At 43.3% G+C, this 19,061-nt stretch overlaps 1 protein-coding gene across 3 annotated transcripts in view; it reads left to right on the forward strand.

Moving 5' to 3' along the window:
• The first annotated feature begins 7,461 nt into the window (after positions 1-7,461).
• ATRIP (ATR interacting protein) overlaps positions 7,462-19,061 on the forward strand; it is a 28,463-nt gene continuing 16,863 nt past the window's right edge. The window contains exons 1-7 of one of the 3 annotated variants that reach the window (XM_015417253.1): positions 7,462-7,594; positions 8,601-9,030; positions 11,526-11,611; positions 13,707-13,877; positions 14,538-14,653; positions 16,777-16,934; positions 18,362-18,433. In XM_015417253.1, coding sequence (XP_015272739.1) covers positions 8,619-9,030; positions 11,526-11,611; positions 13,707-13,877; positions 14,538-14,653; positions 16,777-16,934; positions 18,362-18,433 — 1,015 coding nt within the window. In that variant the 5' untranslated portion in view covers positions 7,462-7,594; positions 8,601-8,618. The remainder of the gene's footprint in view (positions 7,595-8,600; positions 9,031-11,525; positions 11,612-13,706; positions 13,878-14,537; positions 14,654-16,776; positions 16,935-18,361; positions 18,434-19,061) is intronic. The other 2 variants (XM_015417254.1, XM_015417255.1) reach the window with 2 other exon arrangements.

A 19,061-nucleotide genomic window follows, 5' to 3' on the forward strand; every position in this document is an offset into this window, starting at 1 on the left:
TGGTCGCCATCATTTTAATAATATGACTACCACCAGTATCACCCAATGTGTATAGCACCCTATAATATTGGTTTGTTTTAGATGATTTTAGGATTGTTTAAACCGTTATTGATGTGTTTTATCTTTTTACATAAGCTGCCCTGAGCTGGCCTCAGCTGGGAGGGCGGGATATAAATCTAATAAATAAATAAATGTATTGGCCCGTATCCAATTACTGCACAAATAAACCTCATGGCCTACCAGTTACCGCTTCCTTCCACACTCCATATGGATCTGGTGTTCCACTGGTCCCTTCTTGTCCCTATTGCTCCCCCATATCCTCTTTGAGCCCTAGAGGTACCACTGCCACCTGTCATGGCGGAGGACAATGAGGAGTATGAGGTGGCACAGATCTTGGACTCCAGGCAATGTAGAGGTCAGTTACAGTACCTGGTGCACTGGAAAGGCGAAGGACCCAAAGATCGCTCTTGAGAACCTGCTGAGAACTTCCCCGCTACTGATTTTGTGTGCCAGTTTCATTGAAGATAGCCACTCATTGAACATAGCCACAGCAGCTGACTCCAACCCCATCAGTGGGGGGCAGGACTGGGGAACCTTTGGTATGAATGACTTTGCCTTGCCTTACTCTGCCTTGCCTGACCTTCTGGCATCCGATACTCTGAGCCTGCTAGTCAGTATAATGGTTCTATGGCATTAACCCCATTGAAGTCCCCCCTCCCCAAACTCCGCCCTCTTCAGACTCCACCCCCAACATATCCAGATATTTCCCAACCCGGAGCTGGCAACCCTAGACAGCACACACTAAGGCAACAGGCACCGTAAGAAAGCACAACTCACTGCCAGGGGAGATAGGTGGAGAAAGCAGCTGCAGAGGGCCAGCAGACCTTGGTGGACCTGGCCTGCCTCATGGAGGGGGTACCTTTGCCCCTGCAAGGGTGCAGTTTGGTTCTGTATCTAAGGCATGTCAATTTAGAGCAGTCACAGAGCCCCACCCCAGGGGAGATAGCATAGATACCCCAGCATGGAGCAAGACAAGTTCAATGCCCCCCCCCCGCATCTCATGCTCCCACATCCCTGCCCACCCTGCCAGGGGTTGTGGCTGCACTTGGGTAGCCACAGCAGACAGCCCTGTGGTGGATGGCAACAGAGTGCTCAACCAGTGGAGGGCTACTGCAAACCACCGTCCCTGGGGGATAGCACCCCGAGACCCACCCACTGTCATGGCCGGCCCCAATAGAGCCTGCTCAGGCAACCCCTAATGTAAAGAACCCCTACCTCCTCAGCAGGTTCTCAGTTTCTTTAATCTTCTTCCCTAAAACTACACTGCAGCACTGCAGATCCAAAACGTGGGTCAGCTGCTAATCGCCCTGTAGAAGTCCATGTCAGCTTCCTGAAGCCGCAGTTGCTTTGAACTAAATTCCAAGGTGTTTCTCTAACAGAGTTTTAGGGATGCTTCATAACAGTTCAGGCAGCAGCTCCTTGTAATGTGTGATGGGGAACTGCCTTGTCTCCCATATCCTCTTGCTTACAACCTTTTGCCATCTCTGCTTGTAGAGATACTAATTTATCTTCTGCTTTATGTTCGCCTTTGGACACAGTTTCAACAATCTCTGGCGGAGAATGATTGCCAACCACTTCTTCTTGATTGAATTTCTTTCGAGGCATTCCTTTAAGTGTCTGATTGCATGAGAGTGCAAATATAATCAAGGTTTTCATCTAGAGTATCTGGAGAAATGGTGAGCCTTGTGTCTGCTGATTAGTTGGTTTGTTCGGTGTCCATCATATTTCCCTTCTGATCATTGGATTCCCTTCTACTCATTGGCGTAAGAAAGAATCTTTATCAGAGTGTTGAGCGGTGGCATGTTTTCTGAAGCATCTTCAGAATCATATGTGAAATCCTCAACCAGTGGCTCAGAAAGAGGGTCCTCCTTGTAAAGAATGTAGTCACATTCACTTTTCTCCCCTGCATCCTGCATCTTATCTGTATTTCCATTCTGGTCAGATGTTTTTTCAGCCATATTTCAAACATCTGATGTCATATGCAAATCTTCATCAGTAAAACACGCGTTTCTCTTGAATAAAGAGCTGGTGGGCCAAGTGAGAAAAATGTGCACTTCTTTGGAGCAGTCCTTCACAATTTCATCCAGTAATGATTCCCCCATGATCACTGGGATAGGCACACCCCATATATCCACCAATAAGTCCTTGGCTGGTAAAGCTTCCTCAGTCATGAGTTCCCATGCTGCTTTATGACCAGGGTCTTCTTCCATCCCACAGCTTCCTATGGCTCATCCAGCATTCTGCATTGTTGTGTTGATTCTTCTTGGGACGATAATTCCTCATTGGGGTCCTTCCACTTGCTGGCATAGAAAGAACCTTTATCTCCTGGGCAGGTTCTCAGAGTGTTGAGTTGGTGACATTACGTTTTCTGAAGCATCTTCAGAATCATATGTGAAATCCTCAACCAGTGGCTCAGAAAAAAGGTCACCCCTTGTAAAGAGTGTAGTCACATTCACTTTTGTTCCTGCCCCCTGCATCTCATCAGCCTGGTGGATCCACTGAAAGACTCTGAGGTTTCCAAGAGGAGTTAGCCACTTTGTTAGCAGTCAGGCTCCTTCTTGCAGATGGGTAGTTAGCATCCAAAGAGATAAGCCCAAACACCTTTCACATTAGGCTTGCCAATGGAGCCCCACCCCGACGTGCGCGTCACCCGTCAAACTCTATGGTTTTCCCTCGGATGGTCGTGGCCTCGCCCCCAGTGTGCCTGGCGTCGGCACGCCACTTCTGGGTGATGTGCGTGTGGCTACGGAGCAACACCCAACTTGGCAACCCTACTTCACATATATAATCACTCCAAATATCATATAACTAGTAGTAAGGCCCATTGGGGGAAGAAACACAACGAGCTCTAGAAAGAGGCTCCAGGTGAGTGTCTCGGCTGTAGCTGGTAGAGTGGTGGAGGGAAGGGGAAAATAGAGGGAGGTGAGGCCTCACGAAATGTTAGAAAACCTTGCAGATCCAGGCTCACATTCGAAAGGCTTCATTTTCTTCTGCTTGGCTATAAGGCAGAGCTGTCCCATTTTGCTGACCCAAGTGTGTCATATGGGAGGAGAGCCACATGGCTTTCCCTCCACCCCTGACTTATGTTGATTGGGGCTATGCAGTGGCTATACTGTTTAAATTGTTGTTTTAAAGTAGTTTTTAATTGAATTGTATTATATTGTATTGAGATTGATGTAACCCACCCTGAACCTGCTTGCGGGGAGGGCGGGATATAAATTCAATAAAAATAATAATAAAAACACCTCCTCCTATGCCATGTTTTCTGGGTTCCAAGGGTCTGGAAAGTGGTTCTGTAGCCAGTAACATGGTTGCCAACTCTGGGTTGGGAAATATCTGTAGATTTGAGGGGTAGAGCCTGGAGAGGGCAGGGACCTCAGCAGGGTATAATGCCATGGAGTCCACTGCCCAAAGCAGCCATTTTCTCCAGGAGATCTGATCTTGGAGATCTCCAGGTGCCACCTGGAGGTTGGCAATACTAAGGAGAGGGCCAGGTTTGTAGAAGAACTTCAGTGAGTTCACCCTCCAAAGCAACCATTTTCTCCATGGGGACTGATCTCTCTAGTCTGGAGATCAATTGTAATTCAGAGAGATGTCCAGGCTTTCCCTTTCCTCCCAACCCCTCTCAATTCCAAAGCTGCTTCCCATTTCACACTGTAACTAATTAACAGTTTAACTGACTCCCTGCTAATACCCCACGGCCACAGAGATATGTCAAGGCCTTCCCTTTCTCCCCAATTCCTTTCAATTCCAAAGCAGCTTCCTGTTTAACACTTTAACTGATTAACAGTTTAACTCCCTGCTAATGCCCCGTCATGATCTGGGCTGTGCCAGCAGAGGACTGCTAGGCCTAGGGAGCCTGACTAGCAGTAGGTGAGGCTGGGCCTACAACTCCCAGAAGCCCCTGAGAGGTTTTGGAGCCAAAATTGACCAATAGGAAAAGAGGAGGGCTTGGAATAAAAGATCTGGATTGACCCCCTATACAATAAACTATTTTCATTGTTCACTCTGCCTGGTCCTCATGCCTATTATTTGGCCAAAAGGGAGGTCAGACGGTCTTTGGGAGGGTGCTCTGGGCCTTCTTAAGGGATCCTAAATCCAGAGTGGTGGCAGATTTGGTGACACCCCACCTGAGCCGTGACAGCCCCATTAGCAGTTTAACTCCCCGCCAATGCCCCACAGCCTCTTGGGACTCCCAACTTGGGAGTTGTAGTTCTAATTCCTTTGCTATGGTTGCAGTAAGGCCAGCTGAAAACTACAACTCCCAAGGTGCAACACATCAAAAGTGGGGTGTAAGAATGGAGGAGCCAGAGGGACAAACCAATAGGACGCCAAGTCAGCTTCCCTAGTGGCCAATATATATATGAGTGATACAAGACATTTCATGGGCCAAAGGTGATCCTAAATGCCAGTCAGCAAACCTGCCTGGGAAAATATTTGGAAGTGATTCAAAAGGCTGATTTGCAAAACATTCCTCTCCCACCCCAAAAGGTAATAATGGGTTTCTCAGAAAGAACAACACCTTACTTGGCATTAACCTCTTTCATCCCCAAACCTGCTTCCCCTTTGACACATTGACCATTGTTAGCATATCCATAACACCTGGAAAGTATTTCCCATACTGTACATCGGTGTCATCAATTCATATTAACAGCCATACCCTAGCTTCAAGAGAGCTATCAAGCTCTGACCAGTTCTTTGATGTCCCTCTGGGAGAGCCATCAAATATTTTTTTTAGTCCTTGGGAACACATCAAGTCATTTATTCTTGGGACAAGCCTGTTACAGTGCCTCAGGGAACATTTCCCCTATAAATACAAGATCCCATCCTCATTGCGTGTATGTTCTCGACATCAAACTCATACCAAGTACTGATCGCTTTCTCTACACCATGGACCTGAATAGTCAAGACTGGTAAATATTGTCTATCCTAAACCACTATTTCCATTCTGATCAGATGTTGTCCCTTTATTTCTTGGTTAGCTCTTGTATATGTGTTTCATTGTGAGTTTTCTAATAAAAACTCTATTAGTTGAACATCAGCCTGGTTTATTTGAGAGTTCTCTAAGGATCCTGGTATACATTTGGTGGAAATCCTTGCATTACCCGCCTCTTGCTAGCTAATTTCCCCAACAAATTAATTGTTATATATTAAGATGGCCATGGCTACGCTAGCCTGGCCATGCAGTCTGGCAGACCTACAAACCTTCAGTCCGAGAACAATAGCCACCTCGGATCCTAGCACAGACCAATAGGTTTGCCCGGATCCTGAAAGGGACCTATAGAAACTTGGGCCATGTAAATACAGCCTATCACGGGAATTGGGGGTGTGTTGGGTGTGAGTGTGGACACTCATATAAGCCGGCCTCGGCCTGGCTAGTTTATTTTCCGTTGTGATGTAACCTAATAAACTTGAGATGATTTCACCATGCTGAGCCTCCGCACTCAGTACTTTTCATTAACTATTAGACCAATTCGGGTAACAACTTCTTTTCCCCCCAGTAACCTCCTCTGAAATAAGCACTGGGCTTTTTTTTAATGATAAAATGCTCACAGCCTTGTGGATCCATTGTGAGATTCCAAGGTTTCTGAGAGGAGTTAGCTGCATCTTTTCCCACAGTAACCTCCTCCGAAGCAACCGCTGGGCTCTCCTTATCAGTCAATCTGTAATTGGCCAAGACCTCTGTGACGTCACAAAACTGTGCACATGATCTTGCGGGTGCAGCAACATGGCATCCAGGAAGCTGTGGAGGCAGTAGCTCACCAAAGACTGGGACACCTTCAGCACCTCAAGGCCTGGAATGAGGATGAAGAAAAAAATGGGCTGCACCCAGCAATGTGCCAACAGAACAAAAAGGGGGGAAAGCCAGGTGATAGGTGACTGATTTATTATTGTACCAAGACCCGGCACGTTTTGCCATGCAGGCTTTGTCAGGGCATTCACTTAGTGCTGGAACTGTCCACATCAATTACATTTATTTTGGCTAATTGCTTTTTTGCTTAATTGTTGTGGATAGTTCCAGCACTCGGTGAATGCTCTGATTCCCCCCGACAAAGTGTGCACAGCGAAATGCATAGGGACTTTGTACAATAATAAATCGGTCAACTATCACCTGGCTTTCCCCCTTTTTAGTTCTGCCTGGAATGAGCTCATGGCAAGGAACTGGAGGGACAGCAACATCTTCTCCAGGACTGGGATGGCCTTGGGGATGGGTGCCTGGCCCTGCAGCGCCAGGTTGAGGTCCTCACAGGGGACGTGGGTGGCTGCCCTGTCCAAGCAGAACCACTCCAGGCGGGCGCTGTTGGATAGCTGCTGGGTGTGGATGAGCTCCCAGTAGCACCTGGCAGTGTAGGTGTGCTGCCCAAACATACAGTGTATTCAGGAGATGGATCAGCCAGAGATCTCTGGTGGGGAGAGGTGGAAGGGCAGACCACCATCCTGGTGTGGGCTGTCTCCTGGCTATTGCCAACTCTGTCTTGGGAAATTCCTGGACATTTGGAGACGACTTTGGCCGGCTCACAGGCCGGCTCACATCCTCCGAGAAACTGCCACCCAAAACACACCCCTACTTCCCTATAGGTTATTTACAGTGGCCGAGAGTCCCATAGGCTCTCGCCGGGAACCTAGCCCCCTGATTGGAGTGGGCTAGGATCCGCATAGTCCATTGTCTCTTGGAACGAAGCTCTGCGTTTGTCTCTGGACTTGTCTGGACTTGATACATTACAGCTTCGTTGCTTGCTTCCAAGAACTCAACAATATTGTTACTCCACATGTTCAATGGCTGTTTTCTCACTCAACAAGTATCTCTCAGCTCCTCAACACTCCCTGCCGTCAGTCCACAATCTGGCATAATAGCTTCCGCTTCACCTTCCTATTTGCAATATAGGGATCATAATACGGGACAATATTTCTCCTCAGAAGTGCACGAAACGTTTGCACAGCAACTCAGGGGAAAAAAGGATGTTAAAATGTCATACACATAAAGACCTAAGCTGCATAAACTTGTATTTGCTTCTACGTAGTTGTGGGAGGGACGGGACACAATGCTGCTAAGTCCGTGCAACAACAAAGGGCTAGCTTTCCTCTAGGTTTCTTATAAACAGCTGCCACTTTTACCACTCTAGCCGACATAACCCGGAAATGCGGTCTGCAAACAAAAGAACTGTTCATCTTGGTCCCCTTTTGCCTCCGAGAGCATCCGGCTAACCGGCCGGAAAAAAACCCTATTAAGTTAACCAATTGCTGGGAGCCTTACATTGTGCGTACACTTTCCCCTATGTTTTCTACATCCTTCTCCATAGCGTTCACCGAACGTAAACCATATGCAGAGAGGAGGCCTCGGATTGGTTGGTAGAGAGTGGCAAACTGACCACTATTCCGCGCGCTGTTTTGGGGAGGAAATGAAGCGGTCATGCTTGGGAGGGTTTGTTTTTTCCCCCTTTTCTATGTGGCTTCCCTCGCCCGTTCCTTTGGCAAGTCACCTTTGGCATTGCCAGACTGTTGGTTCCCTGGTTGCAGGTGAAGTGGCTGTGACGTAAGTATACCTCCTCTTTCCGTCTAGTTCCCAGCCTTTCGCAAGCGCAGGTATGGTTACAATTCATTCTTGGTAAAGCAGATCTGGTCAGCCCCCAAAGGTTCCACTCATTCTGTGTTACATGGTCAGCCCCCAAAGGTTCCACTCATTCCACTCATTATAGGCGGGACGAAGTCAGTAACACGATTTGCGCAGGCACAACTCGCAAGAGGTTGTTGTATGCCGCAAAGACGAAGTCTTCTAACTTATTGTGGCTTAACTGTGTGTATATGGAAGAAGAGTAGAATGGAGAAGTGGAATGTACATGTAAATAAATGGAAGAGTACAGTGGGGAGAGGAGTATGGAGGACAAATTTAAAGGTCTTTATGCATAGGGAGTCCGGCCCCTAAAGTTATGAGATTGGCTAAACAATCAATTTCAATGGGTTTATTAGACTAGACTAACTGCAAAGGATTGCACTGTGAAAGTCATGGTTTTAGGGAGGAGCATGCTCCTTAAATACCTTTTGCTGGTGTGCATGGCAGCTGATTAAATAGACAGTTGTATGTGGAAATTAATATCACAGTTATTTAGACTCAGACTGCAATCCTGTGTACCCACAGCCCTCTTCTATCTCCAGGACTGCTATTTAATATGCACTTTTAGAAACAGGGACAATATTTGAGAGTGATCCTCAATAAGAATGATGGCTTTTAAGTTTTATTTAAAACTGCCTTTTGTGAGTCTGAAATATCCTATAGTGAACCTGTTACCCAATCATTACCTAATTTTTTTGGAGCTCTCATTTGGTTAACGTATTGCTTTGCTGTTCTGTTTGGATTTTTTCTCTCTAATGGACCACTGTAGTTACTTACAATTTCTCTTTAGGAAAGAAGAATCAATTAAACTGAGACAATTCCACATTGTCAAAGCTAATCTGAATGGAGGGAGGGATTGCCTGAGATTTTGAAGAGGAATGCAGTGCCTTAAGACTCCTTCAGCTTTAAACTATTTTGTATTTGCCAGGGTAATCGCTAATACAGAATGTCAGTGAACCACTTATTTGGGAATAAGAAAAGAAACAGCTCCATATTATATAGCATGGATCAGGTAAAAGTTACTGCATCTTCATCTTTCCAAGGAGCTACAAACCGAAGTAATATTGGAGACCATGGAGATGGCTTCCCGCCAAACAAGCGGTACAAAACTCTTGTTCCTAATGAGCAGAAAGAAATGGAAGATCCTTTTGGGGACAGTGATGACTTTACAGCTGATGACCTGGAGGAAATAGATCTTATTGCTTCCCAGGCGTTGACACAGAAATTTTCTTTGCAAACAAATGTGAAATCCGAGTGGAATGCCGGGCTATCTTCCCCACTGAACAACACCAGCAAACCCTCCAGTCACATGAAACAATCAAATGTTGACTTCACTACTGGCAGAGAAGTCCAGTTTGGTATGTGCAGTGTGAGTGCAGTTTGCAACATGGACTGAGTAATACTTTTGTGTCTCCATATAAGCTCATAGTAGTTAGTCTAAAAGGATTATGGGGAAAAGGTTTTGTAATGCAACACTAAACGTGTTGCTAAAGAAGCAGAATTTTATCCATAAATCTTGGTATCTGTGAACTTACTGGTTTTTATAGGCTATTAAAATGAGTGCAGGGAGCACAGGAAAATAAGCCTAGAAGTCAGGAGTTCCAGTACATGCCTGCATTTGATATTGCTTATACATATACAGTCACAAGTTTTTATGTTTCTGAACATCTCTGAATCTTTCAATGTTAAGTAATTATAGTTCTAAGACGTTTAGGATTAGTTCACGCTTAGATTTATATGATGATTCCTTGTTCTGCGCTCTAAGATTGCCAGCTAAATGTGTGAAGTAAAAGCATGGAAAAGCATTGTGCATGATTGATGCAAATGAAAATTTCTGTCTGTGGAGCCTCATCTGTCAATATAAATTACTTCTGTGCTTTCAGTCATTCAGTGATGAACTTGCATGTATGAGCCAGCTCTTATCATGCTCTTGTGCTGTTATACTCATGGCACATGAACTAGAAACAGGCTTACAGAATTTGGTGTAGCTTCCTTAAGTTAAACTTATTTTCATTTAAGTGTTTGCTTTTGGCTGTTGCCCATTTGGTCTCCACATACAAACATACAACATTCACAGTTCCTGATGGCAATAGCAAATACTCCTCACTATCAACAAGTAAGAATTGTTTTCAAGCTGAAATACATGTATTTTTTTGAGAATTAAGAGAGCTATAGTAATTTTATTTTCTCATAGTCTTGAACAGTGTTGAAAGCTGAAGTCAGAAAGCCAAAATACCATTATAACGAACAGTGATTTTGTTATGGTGATAGGTGTGAAATTTTCATAGTAATACCTGTTTGCAGACTGGAGGTTAAATCTGCCTCTTTTGTTGTTGCTTTTTGTAGATGGCAGTTATGCACCCATTTGTACACATTTTCCATCTGAAATCAGTGAGACTTAAGTGCATTCAGCAATGTGGAAGATTGCAGGTAGATGGGAATGGCTTGGATCCAGCAGAGCACTTCCGTGGGCAAAAGGATTTCTGCCCATGGAGTAAAACGTTCTCACCTTCCCCCACCCATGCACACTGCTGCAGTTCAAAACAATGACTGAAATGCTGAAGGAGGACATTTTGGACTGCAGTGGGGCCGGGGGCGTGAAAGTTGCACTGGTGGTGAAAAGTGCCAGCAAGTCACAGCTGACTTACGATGACCCCATAGGTTTTTGGAGGCAAGAGAAAAGTAGAGGAGGTTTGCCATTGTCTATCTCTGCTTAGTAACCCAGGACTTTCTTGGTAGTCTCCCACCCAAATACTAAATGTTCAAACCTGCTTAGCTTCTGAGATGTGATGAGATCAGGCTAGCCTGGGCCATCCAAGTTAGGAAAAAGTTGCACTCCACAGGTAGAGATCTGTTTTGCCATGGAAAAAGTCCACTGGATCCAATTCAGTGTTTTTCAGCCAGACATCTTTTAGCCTGGATAAAGACTGCATTAATAGGTTGCTGTCTGAAGTTCACTGTTTTAAAATGATCTTCTCTGTACAAATCAAGACTTTTACATTTTTCTAATGACATTATAAAATCCTGTGTTTCTGTTCTGTTTTGAAAAGTATCCTGTTCCTTTTGGATTCTATAGAAAAGAATGACAGCCACCGACGTGGAGGGTTTGGCATGGGTTCAATAGAAACGGTGAGATAACTGCGCTAGAAAATATTTAAATAACAATCACAAAATTTATACAAAAATGTGTACAAAAAATCTACATATATAAATGCACAAGGCAATTCACCGATGTATCATAACTTAGTTGCAAGAAATTCTCTGAAAGAATGTTCCTAGGGCAAATATTAATGAAAATTTTGATATCTACTTGTTGAAATGACAGACCAAGAGTCGCTGGTTTCATCCACTTTCGGAAGAAGAACAGTATCGAAACGATAGACATCGTCACACCATTTTCAATTGCCTTGTGCATTTATATATGTAGATTTTTTGTACACATTTTTGTATAAATTTTGTGATTGTTATTTAAATATTTTGTAGCGCAGTTACCTCACAGTTTCTTCTTTTTTCAGTCTGTTTTGTGACTGTGACAATCATTTTTGAGCCATGGGTTCAATAGAACCACACACACACACACACACCCGTGTACATGTATAGTAGCACATTAGCCCATAATTCAGGTAGCCCAATGTAAGAGGGAGGACTGGATGAAAATATCAGTAATTCACATGGGTCTCTCCTTCCTGGTAATGTTGGCAATGGGAGAAGAGGGCTTCCTTGAGCCCTATGCTCATTCCTGTGCATGCTAATGACCAAGTCTGTGTAGGGAGAGATTGTGAGTTGGTAGCCTGCATTCACAAAAACATGCATTCCTTATGTCAGGTACTGAGATCATAATAACTTCTCTCAGCAGGAAGAAGTACAGAAGAAACATCAACCAAAGACAAATTTAGACTTGAAACTCTTCAAGCGCAATATGAGGAAGCTAAAAAAAAGGTTAGACTTTCTGTTTTACAAAGATGATTTTGAACTTAACTGGGTCGTATCTTGTGGCTAACCTGGACACATGCCTTCCCAAAATCAAACCTGGTACTTAATACTTCAAAATAGTGTTAATTATGCGTGTGTGAAATCAGTAAATATGGGAATAGGCAGATGACTACTTTGTGCAAAAAAAAAAATCTGCTATGTGTCCTCTACCCACATTAGATCACGCAGATCTGTTAATTTGCTTGTACCTTTGCAGGGTCAAAAAGCTAGGTTGAACAAGATTGAAGTTAGTGGGAGTGGCCATGGTTACCTACTTGAAATTCTTCTCAAGCTCTTGTTCCTAAAACAATAAACCACTGATTACTAGATCACATGTGCTGAAAACAATACAGAATATAAACCAATAAAGTGGATATTTTTAAAGGACCCTCTGCCTTAGGCTGCAATTGCTAGCAATCTGTGGGGAAGTTACTTGGAAATTAATATGGAGAAAATGGAGGCGTATGTCTTATCAAATAAGGAGATGCATAAGTATGAGAAAGGTACATGCCCTGAAACCCATCACCCAAGCTCAGCTCAAAACTGCTCACTATTTCCCCCCTACACTTCTCTTCTCCTGTTTTCCCATTGTTTTCTGTCCTCCTCCTCCTGTGTCCTGAGAGAGCTAACCTGAATGTTTGGCAACAAATTTTGCTTTAGGAAACCCAGCTGCTGCTTCTTCACTTCAAGATGATAGGGAGGTTTGACTTGTAAAGCGGGGGGGGGGGGGGCAAAAAAAAGGGGGGGGGAAGGCCTATGCTTAATTTTCCTGCCTGCAGCTTTACTTGTCACATGTACAGACATCAGTCTGGTGTTCCCCACATGGTTTAGCCAATATAGCTTGGGGTCACAGGAGAAAAGCAGTGGGTTGGAAAAGGTCAAGGGTACTCTCCTGCCTATCACGTCTGTGTTGCCAAAGCCATGGAGAAGGAGCCAGCATTCGTAGAACCATGTTTTCTCTTTTGTTTCCTTCTTTTTCCAACTTCATGTGTGTCCTCCCCCCTCCCTTCTTTGGCAGATGAGTTGCTCCCAAGTAATTGTGCCTGCCAGAGGACTGAAGCCTCTTGTCGGTTTGTGAAGGCAGACTCCACAGATCTAACAAACTCCTGTCTTGGGTGAATGAAACATTAGCATAGGATTGCAGGTTTCTTTTGTATACTGAATATATCATGTTAGTACACTTGTCTATTTCGATGTGCGCAGTCTAGACAAAGGAGTAGCATATACCGCACAATGCATAAATGTGCTCCTCTGTCTGAAGTCCAATCAGCACCAATGGATAAGACTAGCACTTTATTATTATGGTTTTAATGGTATTTTAATGTTAATGTTATTGATGCTACGTATGTGTTTGGAATTTTATCTCATTGTAAGCCGCCCTGAGCTGGCTACGGCTGGGAGGGCGGGATAAAGGTTTAATAAATAGATAAATAAAATAAATAATATTCCTCCCCCAGCCCCCCACCAAGAAGTGGGCATAGGAAGATCATTAACATCTAAGATTCAGCAGCCTGAGCCAATGTTGACAATTAAAGGAACAAGCATAGTATCTGCTAATGAACAGAAATTTGGGGTTGAATTTGGGAGACCTGAGTTCAAGTTTGCTCAGCCCTGATTTGGCTGGATGGCCTCAGGCATGTTCCTGTGCAGTCCTAAACAACCTTCCAAGTCTGTTGAAGTTGCCTGTAAAATGAAAATGGCCAGTTTACATATTACCTATGAGCAGGAAAATAATCAGAGAGAGCAACCTTCTCGTTTTGTTTTTAAATCTGCTTCCGCTGTACTAATGACAGTGAGCTATGGCATCCGTGGCTGTTGCTTTAAGTGGGATGTGTGAATAATCCTTCTTTAAAGGTGTTAAAGCAAAAGCTGAAGAGGGGGGAGTTGTCTGGCTGACATTTGCTGCTGCTTTTTCTGCTTCTGGGTAAAATGTGTGTACCAGTTTGAAGAGTGGTAGTAATGGGAATGACACACACACATATATATGTTGTTTCCAGTAAGTGATAATGCTTATAAATAATTGTTCATTATGCATGATTTTTTGGGTGGGTGGATTTTGCAGCTGCAACAAATGCAGGATGAAATCCTTATTAAAAATGGAGAAATCAGAATTTTGCGGGACTCAATGCAGCAGATGGAATCGGCTGTAGAGGAGCAGCGTAAATCACACCTATTATTGGAAGAGGAGAAAGAACAACATTTAAGAGAAAAAGAAAAGGAATTCTCCAAAAAGGTACTGCCTAATTCTCATCATAAACTTGTGGGATTGGTTAATGTGAAATATTCTCATCCTGGAAACCTGTGCAGTTGTTCCTGATTGTGGTATTGGTGCAATGGCTGTGTAATGTGTTTGCTGATATTTCACTGGCAAAACTCTCAGTATGCCACTAGCGCTCATGTGCTAGTACAAGTTGGAATTAATTAATTTAAAGATATTTTTAAAAAAAGAAATTCCAACAGTAATATCCTTGCTATTCCGTCTCTGTTTCTAAACACTCTTTGTTTTTCTGAAGCACCATAGAAGATCTGTGTTACTATTGTTAAAGCACTTAGGGGGAGGGGAAGTTGCATCCTTTTTACCTGCAAATACTCTATTGAATTTCTGTAAACATATTGGTGTCCTAGTGTATCCTATCTCCCCCACCCCCCCCCCCCCAACAAAGTGATATAGGACACAAAGGTATTCTACCAATTGTGCTTTTATGATTTACTTGCAATTTGTTAGCCTATTGATTTGGCTGTTACCTGGGAGGACAACCATAAACAAAAAATGTATGAAGTGTAATGGCAAAACAATCCTTTGCTGGTTGATTTCTGGTAACATTGGATGCTTAATATTCTGTTTGTGTTTATTTCACTGAGTTTTTAATATCAAGCAATTTTATTATTTCAGTTACAGTCACTGCAGTCTGAACTACAGTTTAGAGATGCTGAAATGAATGAGATGAGAACGAAGCTTTTGAACTGTGAAAGAATTAAGCCTGTTACATCTGCCATTTCATATACCAGGTACAAAAATCAAGTCGCTTACAAGTCCAATGTGTTCTGAACATATATATATATAGTTTTTAAGTTGTTATGGTCAAAATGTAGATCCAGGTGGTCAGTCGTGTTGGTCCGAAGCAGGAATATGCTGCTTCTTACTTGGTTTTGTACGAAACTGTTCACTTATTACCTGTTCCCCTGTTCGCCAAAAGTAACTGTACAGTGGAGATCCTGCATTTATTCAAACATGGACTGTCCCTGACTCTGTGAAATAAAATTTGAGGTATTATGTCTTCTTATATCGGGTAAACACACAATCCTGAAAACGGAGTCATTCACTGCTACCTGTGGTAAGGAGGATAGATTAGAGAGCATAAGAATTGGGGGGGGGTCTGATTTCATTGTGAGATGAAATTTGAGAGGCAGATGGGTAAGAGACGAGCAAATGAGCAGGTCCAAAGGTAGTACATGTGTTCTACCTAAGTGATACAGTAATGACAGTATGTTCTCCAGCAGCACTTACGATGCTTGCAGGAACAATATCCCCTCCCTCCCATGAGAAAAATTATTACAGAACTAAACATTTTGAGGATTTTATCAATAACTAAAATGTACACACTCTTTGATTCTCCTAGTTATATTTATTTATTTATTGCACTTATATCCCGCCCTATTCCATAGTGGGCTCAGGGCAGCTCACAGGCTGTATTTTAATACAAGGAATATATATTTTAAAACCAGTTAAATAAAACAGGATGGCAGCTAAGAAATGTACATTACTCCAGAGCAGTCCAATATGACTCCTGTTAGATGTTAGCAGAATAGTAGGCATCTGTAGGCTTACTATGGACAGGGGAGGCCAAGATGGTGGAAACATCTGCTACCTCAACCAAAGGCCCAGAGGAATAGCTCCGTTTTACAGGCCCAGCGGACCTATAACAAGTCCTGCAGGGCCCTGATCTCAATTGGGAGCGTGTTCCACCAAACTGGGGCCAGGGCAGAAAAGGCCCTGGCCCTGGTTGAGGCTAAGCAGACGTCTTTGGGGCCAAGGACTACGAGTAGATGTTGGTCTGCAGATTGCAAGGCTCTCTGGGGCATATATGGGGAGAGACGGTCCCAAATGTTTGGGGGATATTGCTTGGGATTTGGGGGACATTTGTAGCAGAAGAAATAAATGGATCTTCTAAGGGACATTATAGAATATAGATAGTCTACATTCTGTGCTGCTTGAAGATAAACAGGTAGCAATAGTGGCCTTGAGCATCTTCCAGCAGCTTTGACTGGTGTGCCAGCTGTAGCCTTCCCTGAGTTAAAAAAGGTACTTTCTGCTGTGGTACATACCCTGGTAACATGTAGGTTAGATGACTGCAATACTTTCTTCATGTAGCTACCCTTGAAGAGTGTCCAGAAACTACAATTGGAACAGAAGATTGCAGTGAGAATACTGAAGTGGGTTGCAGGGTCTATATCACTCCAGTCTTGCTCCATTTGCACTTTATTCCAGTTTGTGTCCAGGCCTAAGTCAAAACATTGGTATTAACATTTAAGGCTGTGTACAGCTTGGAGTGGATATTTTAAGGACCACCTACTCCCACATGAACCTGCCTGACCTACAAGCATGTTCAGGCTTTGCTTCAGGTGCCTCCATCCTCAGAGGCTAGGTGAGCGGCAACTTGAGAAAGGGCCTTCTCAGTCACAGCACTAAAACTGTGGAATTCCCTCCCCAGGAGATTTCCTCTGTTCCCCCTCTGTCGTTGTCTTCTGCCAGCGCATAAGGACTTTTTTTTTGTTTCATCTGGCATTCCTTGATTCACCCTCTTTCTTGTTTGTTTTAATTGTTGCTTTTACATACATACAGTTTTAAAAGTTGGTTTTTAATGTATGTTTAACTGTTTTCTGCCTCAAGGGCCTGAGTGGAAAGGCAGGCAACAAACACTTGAAATAAAGAAACCAATGTGTCTGATGGTGCCTTCTGCTTATTGTGTTATGTTAAAATGCTTGTGATTCAAGCACATTCATTTAGGAGTCATACTCCACCCAGAGTAGCAATGCTGCATCTTTCTCTCTCTTTTTTTGGTGGTGGAATCATTTGAAGAAAGCTACAGAGATTTTACATACTTAATTCAAATATTTCATTTAATTTGTAGTCCTAAGAAGAGCCCTTCTAGCATTGTAAAAATTGAAGGATGTACTCAGAATGAAAAGCAAACTTATCCTACAAAAGAGTCTTTTGGATCTCAGCTATCCCCCAAAGCATCCTGCTCAAAAACCCTGGTATTTACCCAACATCCGTGGCTTAACAGAGGTAGGTAATATATTGGTTATGTTTGTGCTTTTGTGCATTTTTATGCTGGGCAAACGTAAATGTTGCAGGAGTTCCAATTATTTAATAGTGTACAGCAGAAATATTTTGTACCTGGAGTTCATTGCGAACCTTGTTACATTATTTTAGGCTACAATTCTAAGTGTGCTTACTTGGAAATAAGCTCTGATAAAGGTAATGCTATTTATGTACAAGTAAATGTTTGCACTGAAGACACTTACTTGCATTCCTTCTCTGTTCAGTGTTCTCCGAGTGTTTCTTTCTCCTCTGTAAAGATTACTGTCACGGTTGCCTCTCTTCCGCCCAGACACATCATAAGTAATTTGTGGTTTACTGTTAGCAAGCCTTTGACCATTGATAAAGTGATCTAGGTAGTAGGGTTGCTAAGTGTATCTTCACCGGGAGTGGGGGGCTCCCGGCTGGCGTCTAGTGCCACCGGATCGGGCCCCTGGGGGAACTCCACCCCGACGTGCGCGTCACCCGGAAGTGACGGGAGGACGCCAGGCACGCTGGGGGCAGGGTCACAGCCATACAAGGGAAAACCATAGAGTTTCCCCCTGTATGGCCATGGCCCTGTGCCCAGCGTGCCCACATCACTTGGGCCTTGAAGAAACATGACCCTCTCTGTCATCATGGGCTCAGATTGTACATTAGACTCTATTGTGCACAGAAGCATTTGAAACACTACTGAGCATACGTTGTGATGATCTGCAGAATGTTACCAAATGGTGATCCTTCCTTGGCCTTCTTATTTGGAACAGTGTGTTCAAAAGTTCCCTGGTGGAGAAACTTGCTTGATTTGAGTTCCATTGGACTTTAATGTCTGGGCATGTCTTGCCCAAGGGGACCTATTCAATAGGTTTCAAGCTGACCAGAAAATAAACTTGGCTTAACCTGCCCATGTGCCTTTGGCTGTACCTTGAGCTGCACAAATCAGGACGTGGACCTTTTCACAGCAGGGAGATAAGCATCATTACTTGTTAATGTGTGCTGGTGAAACTGGCTGTGAAAGACTCAGAATTGGGGACTGGTACAAAGTTGGCTATTCTGCCATTCGATCATAAGTGTCGCTGGGATTTGAGTTCCATTTAACTTCGTATTCTCTCACTGTTCAAATACCTAGCTTTGTGCCAGTTTCAAATAATGTAGATGTATTAATGGTTAATTGCCCTGCAACTGGCTTATGCACAGAATGTAAATGCTCCTACAGATTTTCTAGTGCAGCAAGATGCAGTTTAAACTCACTAAAATGTTAACATATTTGATGGATATTGTTAAGTCGAAAGCATGTTAAAGTGAGCTATCAGGAGCAGTGTTGTTACCCTGTGATACAAGGCAATCTAGATGAATTTAAAAACGGAGAGTGTTTTACTATAACTGCTTGGGTTACAATAAATCTTTCTTTTCAGACAACAAAAAGCCTAACCTTGACACTAAACTTGTGAAGCAAGAAATGAGTTACATCTGTGCCCAAAGACAAGGTAATGCCTATCTCCAATTAAATAATCCTTTAACCATATTAGTTGTTAGGGCAGGAATTAGGGATCTGTGCAATCATACATGCAGAGTTACTCCACTTAATTTCAGTGGTCTTAAACTAATGTTTTTGTGTGTGTGTGTTTATTTGATACCCCGAAGGGGAATTTTTTTATTTTTGCATTTTCTATATACTACACACTACATAAATGGAGTGGGGAAAGGAATACTAATGCCCTATCACTATTACTATGGGAAATGGGTCAGGGAGATCTAGGTACATATGGTCTACTGGATAGGGGAAGCTACCATTCTGTTCTAAATCTCCTACTGGATATGGGGATAGGGTAAAGTCTAATACAAAATCACGATCTGAAAAGCTCAAAGAATAGATCTTTTTAACCTATTAGTACAGGTTATAGAGAGATTAGTTCGATTATAAAAATATAAAGTTATTAGCTTAGCACAATTACTGCCCTTAGCACTCATGCTTTAGTTTTAGAGTCTTTTCTTCTTAGATTTCTTCGTTTTCTGCAGTTTGGGAGCGGCCTCCCCTTTCTCCGATTCAAATGATTCTGATGACGAGGAAGTTTGGCTTGTTGAGTCCTGTGAGTAGCACTCCTCCTCCTCCTC

This window comes from Gekko japonicus, unplaced genomic scaffold, assembly GCF_001447785.1.
Source record: "Gekko japonicus isolate JY-2015 unplaced genomic scaffold, Gekko_japonicus_V1.1 scaffold1643, whole genome shotgun sequence".
Taxonomy (NCBI): domain Eukaryota; kingdom Metazoa; phylum Chordata; class Lepidosauria; order Squamata; family Gekkonidae; genus Gekko; species Gekko japonicus.